Genomic DNA, 16,273 nt, shown 5'->3' with positions numbered 1-16,273 from the left:
TAGAAACAGATCACCCTGTAGAGAGCTCAGCTTGAAACAAGTCATCCTGTAGAAATATCAGCTAGAAATAATCCACCCTGTAGAGATCGGCTAGAAACAAATCACCCTGAAGAGAGATCAGCTAGAAACAAGAGAGAATTCAGCTACATTTTGTAGAGTGTTTCAGCTAGAAATAAGCCACCCTGTGGTGAGTTCAACAACAAACCATTCACCATGTAGTCAAAGAGTACAGTTACATTATGAGACTCCCTGTAGAACTTTCAGCTACATACACATTTCCAGTGTTGGAAGTAACGCGTTACTTACTTTTGTGTTAACTAAGTAATATAACAGAATACGCTATAAAAACAGGTAATATAACTCAAGTTATCTTACTTACAAATGTAACGCGTTACCTAAGTAATATAGTTACTGTAACGAATCTAATATTATGTAATATTATTACTACAAGTAACGAAGTTACTAATCTCGTTAGTAATCCACTGAATAACGCCTAGCCACGACGAAGTAATGAAGCCTACTGAATGAAGCTTATTCATCAACTTCTTACTTGTAACCAAGATTTGCACATTTTCCAACAGCGCAATCATGTCACGTGATAAGGTGGTAGTTTCACACGTGACAGCTTAAGGCTGTGGACACAGAGTAATATAATATGTAATATTATTATAGTTACTTTATTTTATGGGTAATATGTAACTGTAACTAAATAGTTCAGTTGCAAGTAATATGTAATATGTAATAGTTACTTTTAAAAAGTAACTTGCCCAACACTGCACATTTCCCTGTAGAGTATTCAGCTGCAAACTGTGTGACTTATTTTTATGATCAATCAACACCATTGTTAGGCACCAGCCTATTATGCTTTTAACTTTGCCTATTATGCTATGCTGCAGTTATCAAAAAAATTTTCTATTATGCTCATAATTATGCTCTATTTTTGCCACAGTTCCCATGTTTTGTTACTTTCTAATGGATAATGATAAACTTTGGCTTATGAACAACTGGTTAAATGTAAAAAGTACTCATGGTGCATTAAGAATTTGGATACATTATAAACTATAATAACAGTTATGTCAAATATCTACTTAATGCCATATCAGTGACATCAACTGTTCTATTATTGTAAGTCAGCCTTTTTCTGTGGCATGCATTTTTGCTTACAGTATGACAATTATTCTGCCTATTATGCTAGATGCTTTCAGGTACCTATTATGCTCAAAATTGTGCCAGCATAATAGGCTGGTGCCTAACCATTGTAAATTATTGCCTAAATGTACACGTAGCTAAACAAATCATTAAAATCTTCTCCTTCATAATAATTTTCTCTCTATGGTAAAGAAAAAGACAAGTTAAAATAAATACCTAAAGCTGGCCATAGGCTGGCTTTAGATATGAAGTTACAAAAAGAAACGATATCTAATCAAAAACAGCCAAGCTGTAAAAAAGGGTGCACCCTCCAAAAAAGCCAGGGCGAAAAAAGATGTGAAATCAGAGGTGGTGGCCGAGAAATGGCTGTGATGGTAGGTTAATGGCAAAAATTTTAATAACAGGTGAATTTGGTGCCAAATCCTAGTGAAACGTGGAAGAGGCAACACAAATTCATCTGAATTGTCGTTGTTAAAATTTTCCATTAACCTACCACCATAGCCATTTCTTGGCCGCCACCTTTGATTTCACATCTTTTTTCACACTGGCTTTTTTGAAGGCTGCACCCTTTTTTACAGCTTGGCTGTTTTTGATTAGATTTCTTTTAAATCACAAAAAGTTTGAACTATGATAGTTAACCTATATGCATACCGATTTTAAAGCTATTCCCATACCTGTGGGCATGACACAAGTTGGCCTTATTAAAGGTGAATAATCATCCGTAGCACTACGACTATTTTTTTAGACTTGCACCAAACTTGGTACGTAATTTTGCTGTAATACATTCTTAAATGTACCAAAGGTCAAGAAAATTGAGATATGCATTTTATATTGGTTTTTGTATAGTGTGTGAGAATAATTTGAGCCCCCAAGCCCCTTAAATAAACACAAAAATGAAGAAATAAAACTGAATTTTGTGGGCTTGTGTTTATGATTGCATTAGGAAATCTTGCTCAAATTTTTGCATGTGAGGTTCTCAAGGTGGAGGGCATTTGCAATACAAAAATGATTTCAATTCAAGAAGGGAGCATGGAGCTATGTAAGCATGAAAATTGCATTTCTTTCTTTCTGTACAGGGCTTTCTTGGCTACACAACACATCCTGGTCAATTTGTAATATCAGATTGTAGCCATGTCTTGGCCACCACCTTCAATTTCACAAATTTTTAAATCAGGTGTTTTGAGGCCAAACTGCTTGGCTTTTATTGCACGGAAGTCACATTCCAGGTTCAATTTACAGGTTGCTATATAGATCAGTGGGTCATCCAGGTCAGTGATGCTGACCTGGTTTCAACCCTGATAAATACTATGTGATATGTGACTCACTAGTTAATGTCCCCAATACAAGCAATACAGATCCATTAGTTTCGAGTATCATCACATTACATGTATATGTTCCATTATCTCCCTCCATCAGGTGGGTAAAATGAATACTGCTAGTGTAATTGTTACCACTACTACTGGTTGGACTGATGGTCACTCTACTATCATTTGTAATAGTGTCACCTCCAGGTCCCATCCAACTGATCATCACTGAACTGGACTCCACTCCACTTGCTGTGCTTACTCTACACTCCATCATTTGGGGATTACCCACCATAGCTCCTTGTATTGGACCAGATGGTAATATGACAACTATAGGAGGAGGAACTGTGGAAAAAATGAATACATAGCAAAGGAACATTGAACAATACACACTAACCCATCACATCCAGTGTAACACTATCATTAGCTATTACTGGTGGACTAGTGTTGATCACCACCTCACACTGGTACTCTCTACCATCATCAGTTGTGTTCAATTGTGAGATGTTGTAAGTGTCTGTGTACACTACTGAGTTGTCTGTTGTGGAGCTAACACTGACTCCCTCCATCCTCTCAAGTTCCGTACCATCACTACTCCATATAATATCCACTCTACTGGTGATACCTCTCACAGTAGTCACACTACACTCAAGTGTTAGTGACTGGCCAACCATCTGAGTTTTAGTGGCAGTGACATTCACAATGAGAGTGGGTACTGCAGTATTAAAAGCACACACGTATCATGTGGTAGAAACTATTGTGGGACAAAAGATGAGGAATTTTTCTCAGGTTTTGTAAAAGATAACCTTTATCTAAAAAACACTATAGTAAACCAATTTTAAGTTCAAATTTTATTATTCCTGCTACAACAAAGGTTAAAATGCTTCTTGTTTGTTTATGTTAATCATCCTTACAGGTGCTTTCATGTAGTTAAATGATGTACATTGATGAATATTTATATTATATGTGACTGGATCTGGGAAAACTGGTCTTATCACCCATGTTAGCAGATTCAATTTTTCACCAAGAACTCACAGCTATATAAATAATCAACTAGGTCTGATTTTGGTGGCTGCTTTTCCCAAGTCCAGTATTGATCCATACATGTGGTGTGGGACTTTAACAGAGCTCTAGCCAGTCTGAGGATGGCTGTATGTGGCTGTACAGTTCTGTGGTGTTGAATAAACACCTGTGCTGTGAATTTCCTTTCATTTAATACAGTTTTCAGACCCGAATGGCTCATAACTTGACCTAATTTATCTCTATGCCTTCTTTTTCAATTTTTTAAACAGCCACTTGCCTTCCTTCCGGGCCCCACCCCCACCCCTTTTGGAGCTCGTCTGATACAGCCAACCTTGGTTTAAATACCATCTAAAATGGTGGGAAACTTAGCTGCTGGCTACTTGCACAGTAGATGCTCTGGAAGGTAAGGATTTGGTGTAAAATCTGTGAAAATTTGGTACACATAGCTTCAACCATTGGTGAGCTACACCACACTAAATACTTAAAACTGGCATTTCTCCATACTTCTAAATAAACAATAAAACCATTTTTCCAGACTGGGTCACATATAATGATTTTGTGCTAAAGATAATTAGCGTCTGGCTGTGAACATGTATAATATTTCACTCAAAACCCAGGCCTTGAACAAAACTTTTTGGCAGACTACTGTAAGTTGGTGCTTCTATAGCTGCCAGTACATGTATACTGTTAGATGGTGTATGTGACTTACTAGTAAGTGGCTCAAGCAGAACAGATGCCAATCCATCAACAGTTAGTATTGTCACATTACACATGTATGTACCATTGTCTCTCTCCATCAGGTAAATAAACTGAAGGCTACTGGTGTAAGCACTATTATTACTGCTGGTTGGACCGATGGTCACTCTACTATCATTTGTAATAGTGATTCCTTCAGGTCCCATCCAAGTAAATACAACTAAGTTCACATCAAAAATGTCTGTTGTAAATGCAGTACATTGGATCATTAAAGGATCACCCACTACAGATTCTTGTATGGGGCTAGGTGGTGACAAACTGACTGTAGGAGGAATAGGATCTATAAGAGAACCAGAACACATAACATTGTAACTAAAGTCAAATCTTTTCTTGAATACATGCAGCCATGTAAGTAGAGCTAAAAGTAGGAAGGAGTGAGTCTAAAGATTTCCAGAAAATGGTCAAGCAGTTGATTTTTAAACATTAATGATCACGTATATATGTCAATAGTTTAATAGAATACAAAATACTCCAATAGAAAAAATTATCTGTTAGCCATTCACACTTATAGTATTCTTGAAAAAGCCATGGCCCTCAATATATTCAATGTTAAAAATGTGGAATCAAAGGTGGCGGCCAAGAAATACCTGCAATGATGTTAATAGAAATCAGTTTTAATAATGGCAGTATTGTCATGTCATTATGATTGTTGAAATTTCCTGACTACCACCTTTGATATCACATTTGCTAATTTGAAAGATGTACCCTTTTACAACTTGACTATTTTGGCATGGATATCACTTTTCATTGTAAGTCCCAAGCTTGTACATGATCAGCATCAAGTGATTGCTACACAAATTATAGTTAGAGACCAGCCACAAGAATCTTTGTGGATTTAAAAAACCTGATGCAAAACAGAGGATTTTTAACACACAAAGATCCAAGTGGATGGTCTCTAAAATTGAAGGCATATCTAAACTCCTATATGAAATGTGGATTATTACATCATGAGTCATTGTGAAATTGTCAGGATATCATATCAAGACACACGGTAGTGTGTCGTGCGGCCCAAGAAGCCTGCACGCAACACCCGTGAGTACTGTATATTGACAGGAAGAAAGAAAACGCAATTTTCGTGCCTCTGTAGCTCTGCACTGCCTTGATGAAACAAGACGATTTTTGCTGTGGACACACCTGCCAACTTCAGTATTTCACATACCAACTTTGAGCAAAATTGCTTCAAGCGTTCCCGAGATATGCAACTTCAAAAATTGGCTTAGTTTCTTCGTTTTTTCTTCTTCTTCATCTTATTTTTCTTCCTCTTTTCACACACTTACAAAAACTGCTATAAAACGTGAATGCCTTATCCGATTTTCTTGAAATTTGGCACACAGAAAGGCGCATCTTGGTATAAAGGCGCATCTTGGTATAAAGGCACATCTTGGTACCAACTTTCGCTGGAATATGATAAATGGGCAAAGAGTTATTAGCAATTATTCACAAAAAATAACACCAATATGTTGTCAAGCCTACAGGGTAAACCGCGTAAGGGAAGAAGCTGAAAATCGGTGGGTGAATAGGTTAACTATTGAACCTCAAACCTTTTGTGGTTTGAAAGAAATTGAGCTAAAAAACCAGGAAGATACAATGAAAAAACCAACAGTGTGTTACAATTATGCAATCGAGATTAGTTAATAAAAAACAACTACTTGCCACGCCTACCAGATAAACCGCTTGGGGTAATGCTTTGAAAATCGCTGTACAGATGGAGTATTCATCTTAGAAAGGATCTTCAATGGTGTAGAAGAATCAGACTTAAAGCCACGGAGCTATAACACGAAATCCAACTTGGTGTAGCATATGCGAGATCGAGTTACTCTAATAGAGTAGTCGTCCTAATAGAGAAGTCACCCTGAAGAGAATTCAAGAGAAACAAGTAACCTGTATAGAGATCAACTACAAACAAATCATCCTGTAGAGAGGTTCAGCTACAAACAACTAACCCTGTAGAGAGATCAGCTAGAAGAAGTTACCTTGTAGGGAGTTCAACTACGTAAAGAGATAGTTCAGCTAGAAGAATTAAGTCACCTTATAGAGAGTTCAGCTACAAAGAAACCACCATGTAGAGAATTCAGCTACACACAAATCACCCTGTAGAGAGATCAGCTAGAAGAAGTTACCTTGTAGATAGTTCAGCTACAAACAAATCACCCTGTACAGAGATCAACTAGAAGAAGTCACCTTGTAGAGAGTTCAGCTACAAAGAAACCATCATGTAGAGAGTTCAGCTACAAACAAATCACCCTGTAGAGACATCAGCTAGAAGAAGTTACCTTGTAGAGAGTTCAGCTACAAAGAAACCATCATGTAGAGAGTTCAGCTGCAAACAAATCACCTGTAGAGAGTTCAGCTACAAGCAAATCACCCTGTAGAGAGATCAGCTAGAAGAATTTTCCTTGTGGAGAGTTCAGCTACAAACAATTCACCCTGTACAGAGATCAGTTAGAAGAAGTTTCCTTGTAAAGAGTTCAGCTACAAACAAATCACCCTGTAGAGAGATCAGCTAGAAAACGTCACCTTGTAGAGAGTTCAGTTACAAAGAAACCACCATGTAAAGAGTTCAGCTACAAACAAATCACCCTGTAGAGACATCAGCTAGAAGAAGTTACCTTGTAGAGAGTTCAGCTGCAAACAAATCACCTGTAGAGAGTTCAACTAGCTGATCTCTGTACAGGATGAATTGCTTGTAGCTGAACTCTCTACAAGTAACTTCTTCTAGCTGATCTCTCTACAGGGTGATTTGTTTGTAGACGAAATTACCTTGTGGAGAGTTCAGCTACAAACAAATGACCCTGTAGAAGATCAGCTAGAAGAAGTCACCTTGTAGAGAGTTCAGCTACACCATGTAGAGAGTTCAGCTACAAACAAATCATCCTGCAAAGAATTCAGCTACAAACAAATCACCCTGTAGAGAGATCAGCTAGAAGAAGTTACCTTGTAGATAATTCAGCTACAAACAATTCACCCTGTAGAGAGATCAGCTAGAAGGACTCACCTTGCAGAGTGTTCAGTTACAAAGAAACCACCATGTAGAGTTCTGTAATAAATATATGTATTATATATATATAATTTGTACATTTACTCATAATATCAGAAATATTTAAAGTATTTAACATCTGCTTCATCTTTTCTTCTTCCTGTGGGAAAGAAAAAAAGATAGGTTTAAAAAAGCCCCAAAGTGAGGTATACAAATACAAAAAGAAGTGAAATCTAATCCAAAACAGCCAAGCTGTAAAAAAAGGAGTGCGGCCCTCAAAAAGGCTATGGTGAAAAAAGATGTGAATCCAAGGTGGCGGCCAAGAAATGGCTGTGATGGTAGGTTAATGGTAAAAATTTTAATAATGACAATTCAAGTGAATTTTGTGCCAAGACCAAGCAGCACCAAAATTCACCTATATTGTCGTTATTAAAATTTTTACCATTAACCTACCATCACAGCCATTTCTTGGCCACCACCTTGGATTTCACATCTTTTTTCACCATAGCCTTTTCGAAGGCCGCACTCAGCTAGGCTGTTTTGGATTAGACACACTGACACTGACACTCACACACACACACACACACACACACACACACACACACACACACACACACACACACACACACACACACATAGACATGCATACATACAATTAACATGCCTACAATTAACATGCCTACAATTAACATATACTCACATACATTCATCCATGCACATAATATTATCTAATCCAAAACAGCCAAGCTGTAAAAAAAGTGTGCGGCCCTCAGAAAGGCTATGGTGAAAAAAGATGTGAAATCCAAGGTGGCGGCCAAGAAATGGCTGTGATGGTAGGTTAGTGGTAAAAATTTTAATAATGACAATTCAGGTGAATTTTTGTGCCGCTTCACAAAAATTCACCTGAATTGTCGTTATTAAAATTTTTACCACTAACCTACCATCACAGCCATTTCTTGGCCGCCACCTTGGATTTCACATCTTTTTTCACCATAGCCTTTCTGAGGGCCGCACACTTTTTTTACAGCTTGGCTGTTTTGGATTAGATTTCATTTCTTTTTGTATTTGTATACCCCAAAGCCGGCCTATGGCCAGCTTTGGGACTTTTTTAACCTATGTTTTTTTCTTTACTACAGGAAGAAGAAAAGATGAAGTAGATGTACTTTAAATATTTTATCAGTAAATGTACAAATTATATATACTGTATAATACATATGTGACCGGATTTGCGAAAAGGGGTCCAATTTGCCAACTTTGACAATTGATAACTTCAGATTGGAAAGAGCTATTGCCTTGATATTTGGGCAGTGGTGAGCACCACTATAGCTGAATACATGGTGAAATGTTCAGGTTAATAATTATGTTACTTGAACACTGAGTTATGGTCTCCAACATTTACGGAATTGGATGTGTGTGGAAGACCCCTTTTCGCAAATCCGGTCACATATATTGATTACAGAAATCTCCATGGTGGTTTCTTTGTAACTGAACACTCTACAAGGTGACTTCTTCTAATTGCTCTCTCTACAGGGTGAATTGTTTGTAGCTGAACGATCTACAAGGTAACTTCTTCTAGCTGATCTCTCTACAGGTGATGTGTTTGTAGCTGAATTTTGTATAGGTGATTTGTTTGCAGCTGAGCTCTTTACAGAATGGTTTCTTTGTACTGAACTCTCTAAAAGGTAACTTCTTCTAACTGATCTTTCTACATGGCAATTTGTTTCTGGCAGAATTTTCTACAGGGTGATTTCTTTGCAGCTGAACTCTCTACATGGTGGTTTCTTTGTAGCTGAACTCTCTACAAGGTAATTTCTTCTAGCTGATCTCTCTACAGGGAGATTTGTTTGTAGCTGAACTATCTACAAGGTAACTTCTTATAGCTGATCTCTACAGGGTGATTTGTTCGTAGTTGAATTCTGTACAGGTGATTTGTTTGCAGCTGAGCTCTTTACAAAATGGTTTCTTTGTAGCTGAACTTTCTCCAAGGTAAGTTCTTCTAACTGATCTTTCTACAGGGTGATTTGTTTGTAGCTGAACTATCTACAAGGTAATTTCTTCTAGCTGATCTCTCTACAGGGCGATTTGTTTGTAGCTGAATTCTGTACAAGTGATTTGTTTGCAGCTGAGCTCTTTACAGAATAGTTTCTTTGTAGCTGAACTCTCTACAGGGTGATTTGTTTGTAGCTGAAATCCCTACAAGGTAACTTCTTCTAGCTGATCTCTCTACAGGGTGATTTGTTTGTAGCTGAACTCTCTACAGGTGATTTGTTTGTAGCTGAACTCTACAAGGTGATACTTCTAGGTGATTTCTCTACAGGATTCCTTGTTTCTAACTGAACTCTCAACAGGGTGATCTGTTCATAGCTGAACTTTCTACTGGGTGATTTGTTTGCAGCTGAACTCTCTAAATGGTGGTTTCTTTGTAGCTGAACTCTCTACAATGTGACTTCTTCTAGCTGAACTCTCTACAAGGTGACTTGTTTCTAGCTGATCTCTCTACAGGGTGACTTGTTTCTAGCTGAACTCTCTACAGGTGATTTGTTTGTAGCTGAACTCTCTACATGGTGGTTTCGTTGTAGCTGAACTCTCTACAAGGTAACTTCTTCTAGCTGATCTTTTTCACTGCATATTTGTTTGTAGCTGAGTTCTCTACAGGGTGATTTGTTTGCAGCTGAACTCTCTACATGGGAGTTTCATTGTAGCTGAACTCTCTACAATGTGACTTCTTCTAGCTGAACTCTCTACAGGGTGACTTGTTTCTAGCTGAACTCTCTACAGGTGATTTGTTTGCAGCTGAACTCTCTACATGGTGGTTTCTTTGTAGCTGAACTCTCTACAAGGTAACTTCTTCTAGCCGATCTTTCTACAAGGTGATTGAGTTTTTTGCAGCTGAACTCTTTACATGGTGGTTGCTTTGTAGCTGAACTCTCTAAAAGGTGACTTCTTCTAGCTGAACTCTCTACAGGATGATTTGTTTGCAGCTGGATTCTCTACGTGGTAGTTTCTTTGTAGCTGAACTCTCTACAATGTGACTTCTTCTAGCTGAACTCTCTACAGGGTGACTTGTTTCTAGCTGATCTCTCTACAGGGTGACTTGTTTCTAGCTGAATTCTCTACAGGTGATTTGTTTGCAGCTGAACTCTCTACATGGTGGTTTCTTTGTAGCTGAACTCTCTACAAGGTAACTTCTTCTAGCTGATCTTTCTACAGGGTGATTTGTTTGTAGCTGAATTCTCTACAGGGTGATTTATTTGCAGCTTAACTCTCTACAAGGTGACTTCTTCTAGCTGAACTCTCTACAGAGTGATTGATTTTTTTTGCAGCTGAACTCTCTACATGGTGGTTTCTTTGTAACTTAACTCTCTACAGGGTGATTTGTTTGTAGCTGAACTCTCTACAGGGTGATCTGTTCATAGCTGAACTCCCTATAAAGTAACTTCTTCTAGCTAATCTTTCTACAGGGCGATTTGTTTGTAGCTGAGTTCTCTACAGGGTGATTTGTTTGCAGCTGAACTCTACATGGTAGCTTCTTTGTAGCTCTACAATGTTACTTCTTCTAGCTGAACTCTCTACAAGGTGACTTGTTTCTAGCTGATCTCTCTACAGGGTGACTTGTTTCTAGCTGAACTCTCTACAGGTGATTTGTTTGCAGCTGAACTCTCTACATGATTGTTTCTTTGTAGCTGAACTCTCTACAAGGTAATTTCTTCTAGCTGATCTCTCTACAGGCCGATTTGTTTGTAGCTGAACTCTCTACATGATGGTTTCTTTGTAGCTGAACTCTCTACAAGGTGATTTCTTCTATAGCTGATCTTTCTACAGGGTGATTTGTTTGTAGTTAAACTCTCTACACGATAGATTCTTTGTAGCTGAACTCTCTACAAGGTGATTTCTTCTATAGCTGATCTTTCTACAGGGTGATTTGTTTGTACCTGAACTATCTACATGATGGTTTCTTTGTAGCTGAACTCTCTACAAGGTAACTTCTTCTAGCTGATCTCTCTACAGGACAATTTGTTTGTACCTGAACTCTCACATGATTGTTTCTTTGAAGCTGAACTCTCTACGAGGTGATTTCTTCTAGCTGATCTTTCTACAGGGTGATTTGTTTGTAGCAGAACTCTCTACAAGGAAACTTCTTCTAGCTGATCTCTCTACAGGGAGATTTGTTTGTAGCTGAACTCTCTATACATGATTTGTTTGCGGCTGAATTCTCTACATGATGGTTTCTTTGTAGCTGAACTCTCTACAAGGTAACTTCTTCTAGCTGATCTCTTTACAGGGTGAATTGTTTGTAGCAGAACGATCTACAAGGTAACTTCTTCTTACTTATCTCTCTACAGGGTGATTTGTTTGTAGCTGAACTTTTTACAAGGAAACCTCTTTTAACTGAGCTCTGTACAGGGTGAATTGTTTGTAGCTGAACTATCTACAAGGTAACTTCTTCTAGCTGATCTCTCTACAGGATGATTTGTTTGTAGCTGAACTATCTACAAGGTAACTTCTTCTAGCTGATCTCTCTACAGGGTGATTTGTTTGTAGCTGAATTCTGTATAGGTGATTTGTTTGCAGCTGAGCTCTTTACAGAATGGTTTCTTTGTAGCTGAACTCTCTACAAGGTAACTTCTTCTAGCTGATGTATCTACAGGGTCACTAGTTTGTAGCTGAATTCTCTACATGGTGGTTTCTTTGTAACTGAACTATCTACAAGGTGACATCTTCTAGCTGATCTTTCAACAGGGTGATTTGTTTGTATTTGAACTCTCTACAAGAAATCTTCTTCTAACTGATGTTTTAACAGGGTGAATTGTTTGTAGCTGAACTCTCTACAGGGTGATTTGTTTGTAGCTGATCTCTATACAGGTTACTTATTTCTAACTGATCTCTTTAATTCTGTTCAGGGTGACTGCTCTATTAGGATGACTGCTCTATTAGAGTATCTCGATCTCGCACTTGCTACACCAAGTTGGATTTCGTGTTATAACTCCGTGGATTTAAGTCTGATTCTTCTACACCATTGAAGAGCCTTTCTAAGATGATAACTCCATCTGTACAGCGATTTTGAAAGCATTACCCCAAGCGGTTTACCTGGTAGGCGTGGCAAGCATAATAATAATAATAATAATAAAATAAAAATATTAAAAATTAGCTAATCTCGATTGCGTAATTGTTACACACTGTTGATTTTTTCGCTGTATCTTCCTGGTTTTTAGCTCGATTTCTTTCAAACCACAAAAGGTTTGAGGTTCAATAGTTAACCTATTCACCCACCGATTTTCAGCTTCTTCCCATACGCGGTTTACCCTGTAGGCGTGACAACATATTGGTGTTATTTTTCGTGCATAATCGCTCATAACTCTTTGTCTGTTTATGGTATTCCAGCCAAAGTTGGTACCGAGATGCGCCTTTATACCCCCCTTCTGTGTGCCAAATTTCAAGGCAATCGGATAACGCGTTCGAGTTTTATAGCAGTTTTTGTAAGTGTGCGACAAGAAAAAGAAAAATAAGAAGAAGAAGAAGAAGAAAAAAAAAACGAAGAAACTCAGCCAATTTTTGAAGTCGCATATCTCGGGAACGCGCGAAGCGATTTCGCTCAAATTTGGAATGTAGAGTGCTGCAGTTGGGGGGCATGTCCACAGCAAAAATCGTCTTGTTTCATCAAGGAAGCACAGAGCTACAGAGGTGCGAAAATTGCGTTTTCTTTCTTCCTGTCAATATACTCACGGGTGTTACGCGCCGGCTTCTTGGGCCGCACGACACACTACCGTGTGTCTTGATGCCATCCAAATCATAACAAAATATGAACATATTAAAAGCATACCAATATAACAATAACAGTGATTGTCTGACTACTACTTCCAATAGGATTAGTCACAGAACATGTGTATGTTCCATTATCACTGATAGAGACATTATTAATGGAGTAGCCAGCACGGAACACTGCACTAGTACTATCATGAGTCACTGTAGTGATATTAGTTGGCTGTACTATTGGACCACTATCTTTCCTCCATGTGAATGTGTCTGGGGGAGAACCTTGTGAGGTACAGAACAATGTGAGGGGAGAACCAACAGCAACTGTAATGGCAGATGATGGTGGAGGGTCTATCATTGGAGCAGCTGTGTATATACAGACAGATGATAATGTGTGATAATTAATAGCATACATACAAAAAGACTCACTTCTTCCACTAAAGTACACACCCAATCTTGTTGTCTGGTTCATCATTGAGCTGTCCATTATAACACATGTATAAACACCTTCCGCGGTAATGGTCAAGATTGGTTCACACTGCCATAAATTGATCACTCCAATAAAATTCATCAGACCAGCAATACGTGACTGAATCACATTAACAACAGGATCTTCACATAGCCCATAAGGTAACTGAGCTCCATTAAAGTACCATGTACCCAAGTCAGTATTATCATCAGTACCAGTAGGTCCTAGTCCAGACACACATCGAGCAACCAGACCATTATTAGTACCAATAATGGATGAGTAGTCAGTGAGGAGATTACCAGTAACAATGTCACTATTGCCAATCAACACTCCAGTCATTGCAATACCTACAGTAAATAAGTAGCATACACTATAGTATATTCCATAACACATACAACTTCCATACACATACCTGATATATGAAGTGTTAATGGTCCACTGGTATAGTCACCGTCAACACCACCAATAGTTACAGTACAAGTGACGGTACCAGCATCCTCTGCAGTTAGATCATTACCAGTTACACTTTGTGTTGTCTGACCAGTAGGAAAACAAACTGGATTACCATTATTATGAGCAGGGTGAGTGTAACATCCTGTAGTGTCCCACTGGTAGTTAGTCACATTTAATATTGACCCATCACTTGATGTCACCATACATGTCAGAGTGACACTACTCAATATGGGATAGTCATATGTGTTAGTCGATCCACTGACTGGTGTACCAGCTGGAGCACTGACTATGGTGACTGTAATAACTACAGCAGGACAATAAGGAATAAGGTTACAGTGCTTTCTGCTTCAATATGGGCTAAAGTAACATGCATACAAGACCCACACAAGTAAAGTAATGTGGTTGTCAGAGATGTTCTGCACCTTCATTAAAATCCTTTCAGCAAAACTCACTATTACAAAGGAGAATTCAATACAATGATCAGCTTTTAAGCAATGCAGATACACTCATTTTTTCCAAAACCAAGCATGTGTCCATAGTCAAGGCTGTGAACGTGTAGATGGTCAAATTAAATCTAAACAATGGAGTTGTTATAAAGTACAATACAATAAAATAGTTTATCTTTTCTGGGATGCAAAATGTGATGCAATGATGGTGTACATCATCAATACACATGAATGCTAATTTTCATGATGGTCTGCTCAAGTACCTACATGACTTGTCTTGAAGTATTTGTTCTTTTGTAATTTAATATGGTTGTAATAGTTATTTATGTATGTTTGTTGAGTGTAGTTTTGTTTGCTATGTATTGTGTATTATGTGTACTCCGAACGGCCTTGCCGAGTACTGCGAGTTTAAATAATAATAAAAAAAAATGTAATCATTAAAATGGCAGCACATCAACACATACATGGTGGTAGTGGTGGTAGCTTGTCATGCAACAAAGGCAACCCTATATGACAGATAATACAGGAGCCAGTGAAATGTCAATTATCTGAGATATATACATGTGGGTCCCTGGGTCCTTGGGTCCACTGTTTATACCTACCCTTAGCAGGGGTAATTTATCTAATCAAAAACAGCCAAGCTGTAAAAAAAGGGTGCGGCTTCCAAAAAATCCAGCGTGAAAATATATGTGAAATCAAAGGTGGCGGCCAAGAAATGGCTGTGATGGTAAGTTAATGGCAAAAATTTTAATGACGACTATTCAGGTGAATTTGTGTTGCCTCCTCCAAGTTTCACTAGGATTCGGCACCAAATTCACCTGAATTGTCGTTATTAATTTTTTTGCCATTAACCTACCATCACAGCCATTTCTTGGCCACCACCTTTGATTTCACATCTTTTTTCACCCTGGTATTTTTGGAAGCTGCACCCTTTTTTTACAGCTTGGCTGTTTTTGATTAGATATCACTTCTTTTCATAATTTCATACCTAAAGCCAGCCTATGGCCAGCTTTAGGTATTTCTTATAACTTGTCTTTTTCTTTACCACAGATCTAGAAGGAAGATTATTACGAAGAAGAAGATTTTAATGACTTGTTTAGCTACATGTACATTTAAGCAACAATTTACAATTGTGTTAATTGATCATAAAAACAAAAGTCAGACAAGCAGGTTAAACTGTTTTGCGGCTGAATACTCTATGGGGAAATGTGTATGTAGTTCTACAGAGAGCCTCATAATGTAACTGTATTCTATGACTACATGGTGAATGAGTTTGCAATTAAACTCACTAAATGGTGGCTTATTTCTAGCTGAAACACTCTACGAAATGTAGCTGAATTCTCTCCTGTTTCCAGCTGATCTCTATACAGGGTGATTTGTTTCTACCTTGATTTGTTCCTAACCGATCTCCACAGGGTGAATTGTTTCTAGCTGATCTTTCTACGGCAAGGGCGGCCCCAGGAATTTTGGTGACTGGTTTCCAAACTTTTGTTATACACAAATTTAAAAGATTTTCCAGAAAATTATATAATTTGAAATTGAATCTGGTAGCAATATTGACAGTTTAAAAATATAATTGTTAGATATGATGTATAAGTTGCTTAATTGTGCTTGCTTCTGGTACAGTATCAGGTGCAGACTAAAGAGTTGGATGTTGTTCTGAGAGTCTTGGGGCATGCCCCCAGGAAGATTTTCAGATTTTAACACTCTGTTATAAGATTTTGGACTATTTTTTACTGTGTTGGCACAGGTAAATAAAGTAGCTAGCTAGCTACTTACAGTTCTTTAGAGAAATACAAAATGTGGCTGTTCTATTAGAGTGGTTGACTGCTCTATTAGAGTATTTTGATCTGAACTTTTGTACCATTGCAAATCACTGTAAAATATATATTTGATTACTTGAATACACTTGACCAGTTTCTGGAAACCTCAGAAACCCCCT

General features: G+C 38.0%; 2 protein-coding genes across 5 annotated transcripts in view; both read right to left on the bottom strand.

The window, feature by feature from the left end:
- The window catches only part of LOC136261313 (uncharacterized), a 92,650-nt gene extending 88,129 nt beyond the window's left edge, over positions 1-4,521 (bottom strand). The window contains exons 1-3 of the mRNA XM_066055293.1: positions 4,186-4,521; positions 2,851-3,168; positions 2,475-2,798 (exon numbers count right to left, since the gene is read on the bottom strand). Of these exons, the coding sequence (XP_065911365.1) occupies positions 2,475-2,798; positions 2,851-3,168; positions 4,186-4,441 (898 nt within the window). The 5' untranslated portion in view covers positions 4,442-4,521. The remainder of the gene's footprint in view (positions 1-2,474; positions 2,799-2,850; positions 3,169-4,185) is intronic.
- Positions 4,401-16,273, bottom strand: part of LOC136261316 (cell adhesion molecule-related/down-regulated by oncogenes-like) — a 78,991-nt gene continuing 67,118 nt past the window's right edge. For all 4 annotated transcript variants that reach the window (XM_066055302.1, XM_066055299.1, XM_066055301.1 and 1 more), the window contains 4 exons: positions 13,845-14,189; positions 13,393-13,779; positions 13,031-13,329; positions 4,401-4,512 (listed from right to left, as the gene is read on the bottom strand). In XM_066055302.1, coding sequence (XP_065911374.1) covers positions 4,456-4,512; positions 13,031-13,329; positions 13,393-13,779; positions 13,845-14,189 — 1,088 coding nt within the window. In that variant the 3' untranslated portion in view covers positions 4,401-4,455. The remainder of the gene's footprint in view (positions 4,513-13,030; positions 13,330-13,392; positions 13,780-13,844; positions 14,190-16,273) is intronic.

This window comes from Dysidea avara, chromosome 7, assembly GCF_963678975.1.
Source record: "Dysidea avara chromosome 7, odDysAvar1.4, whole genome shotgun sequence".
In the NCBI taxonomy this organism is placed as follows: domain Eukaryota; kingdom Metazoa; phylum Porifera; class Demospongiae; order Dictyoceratida; family Dysideidae; genus Dysidea; species Dysidea avara.
This window is presented reverse-complemented; position numbering and strand designations above follow the sequence as displayed.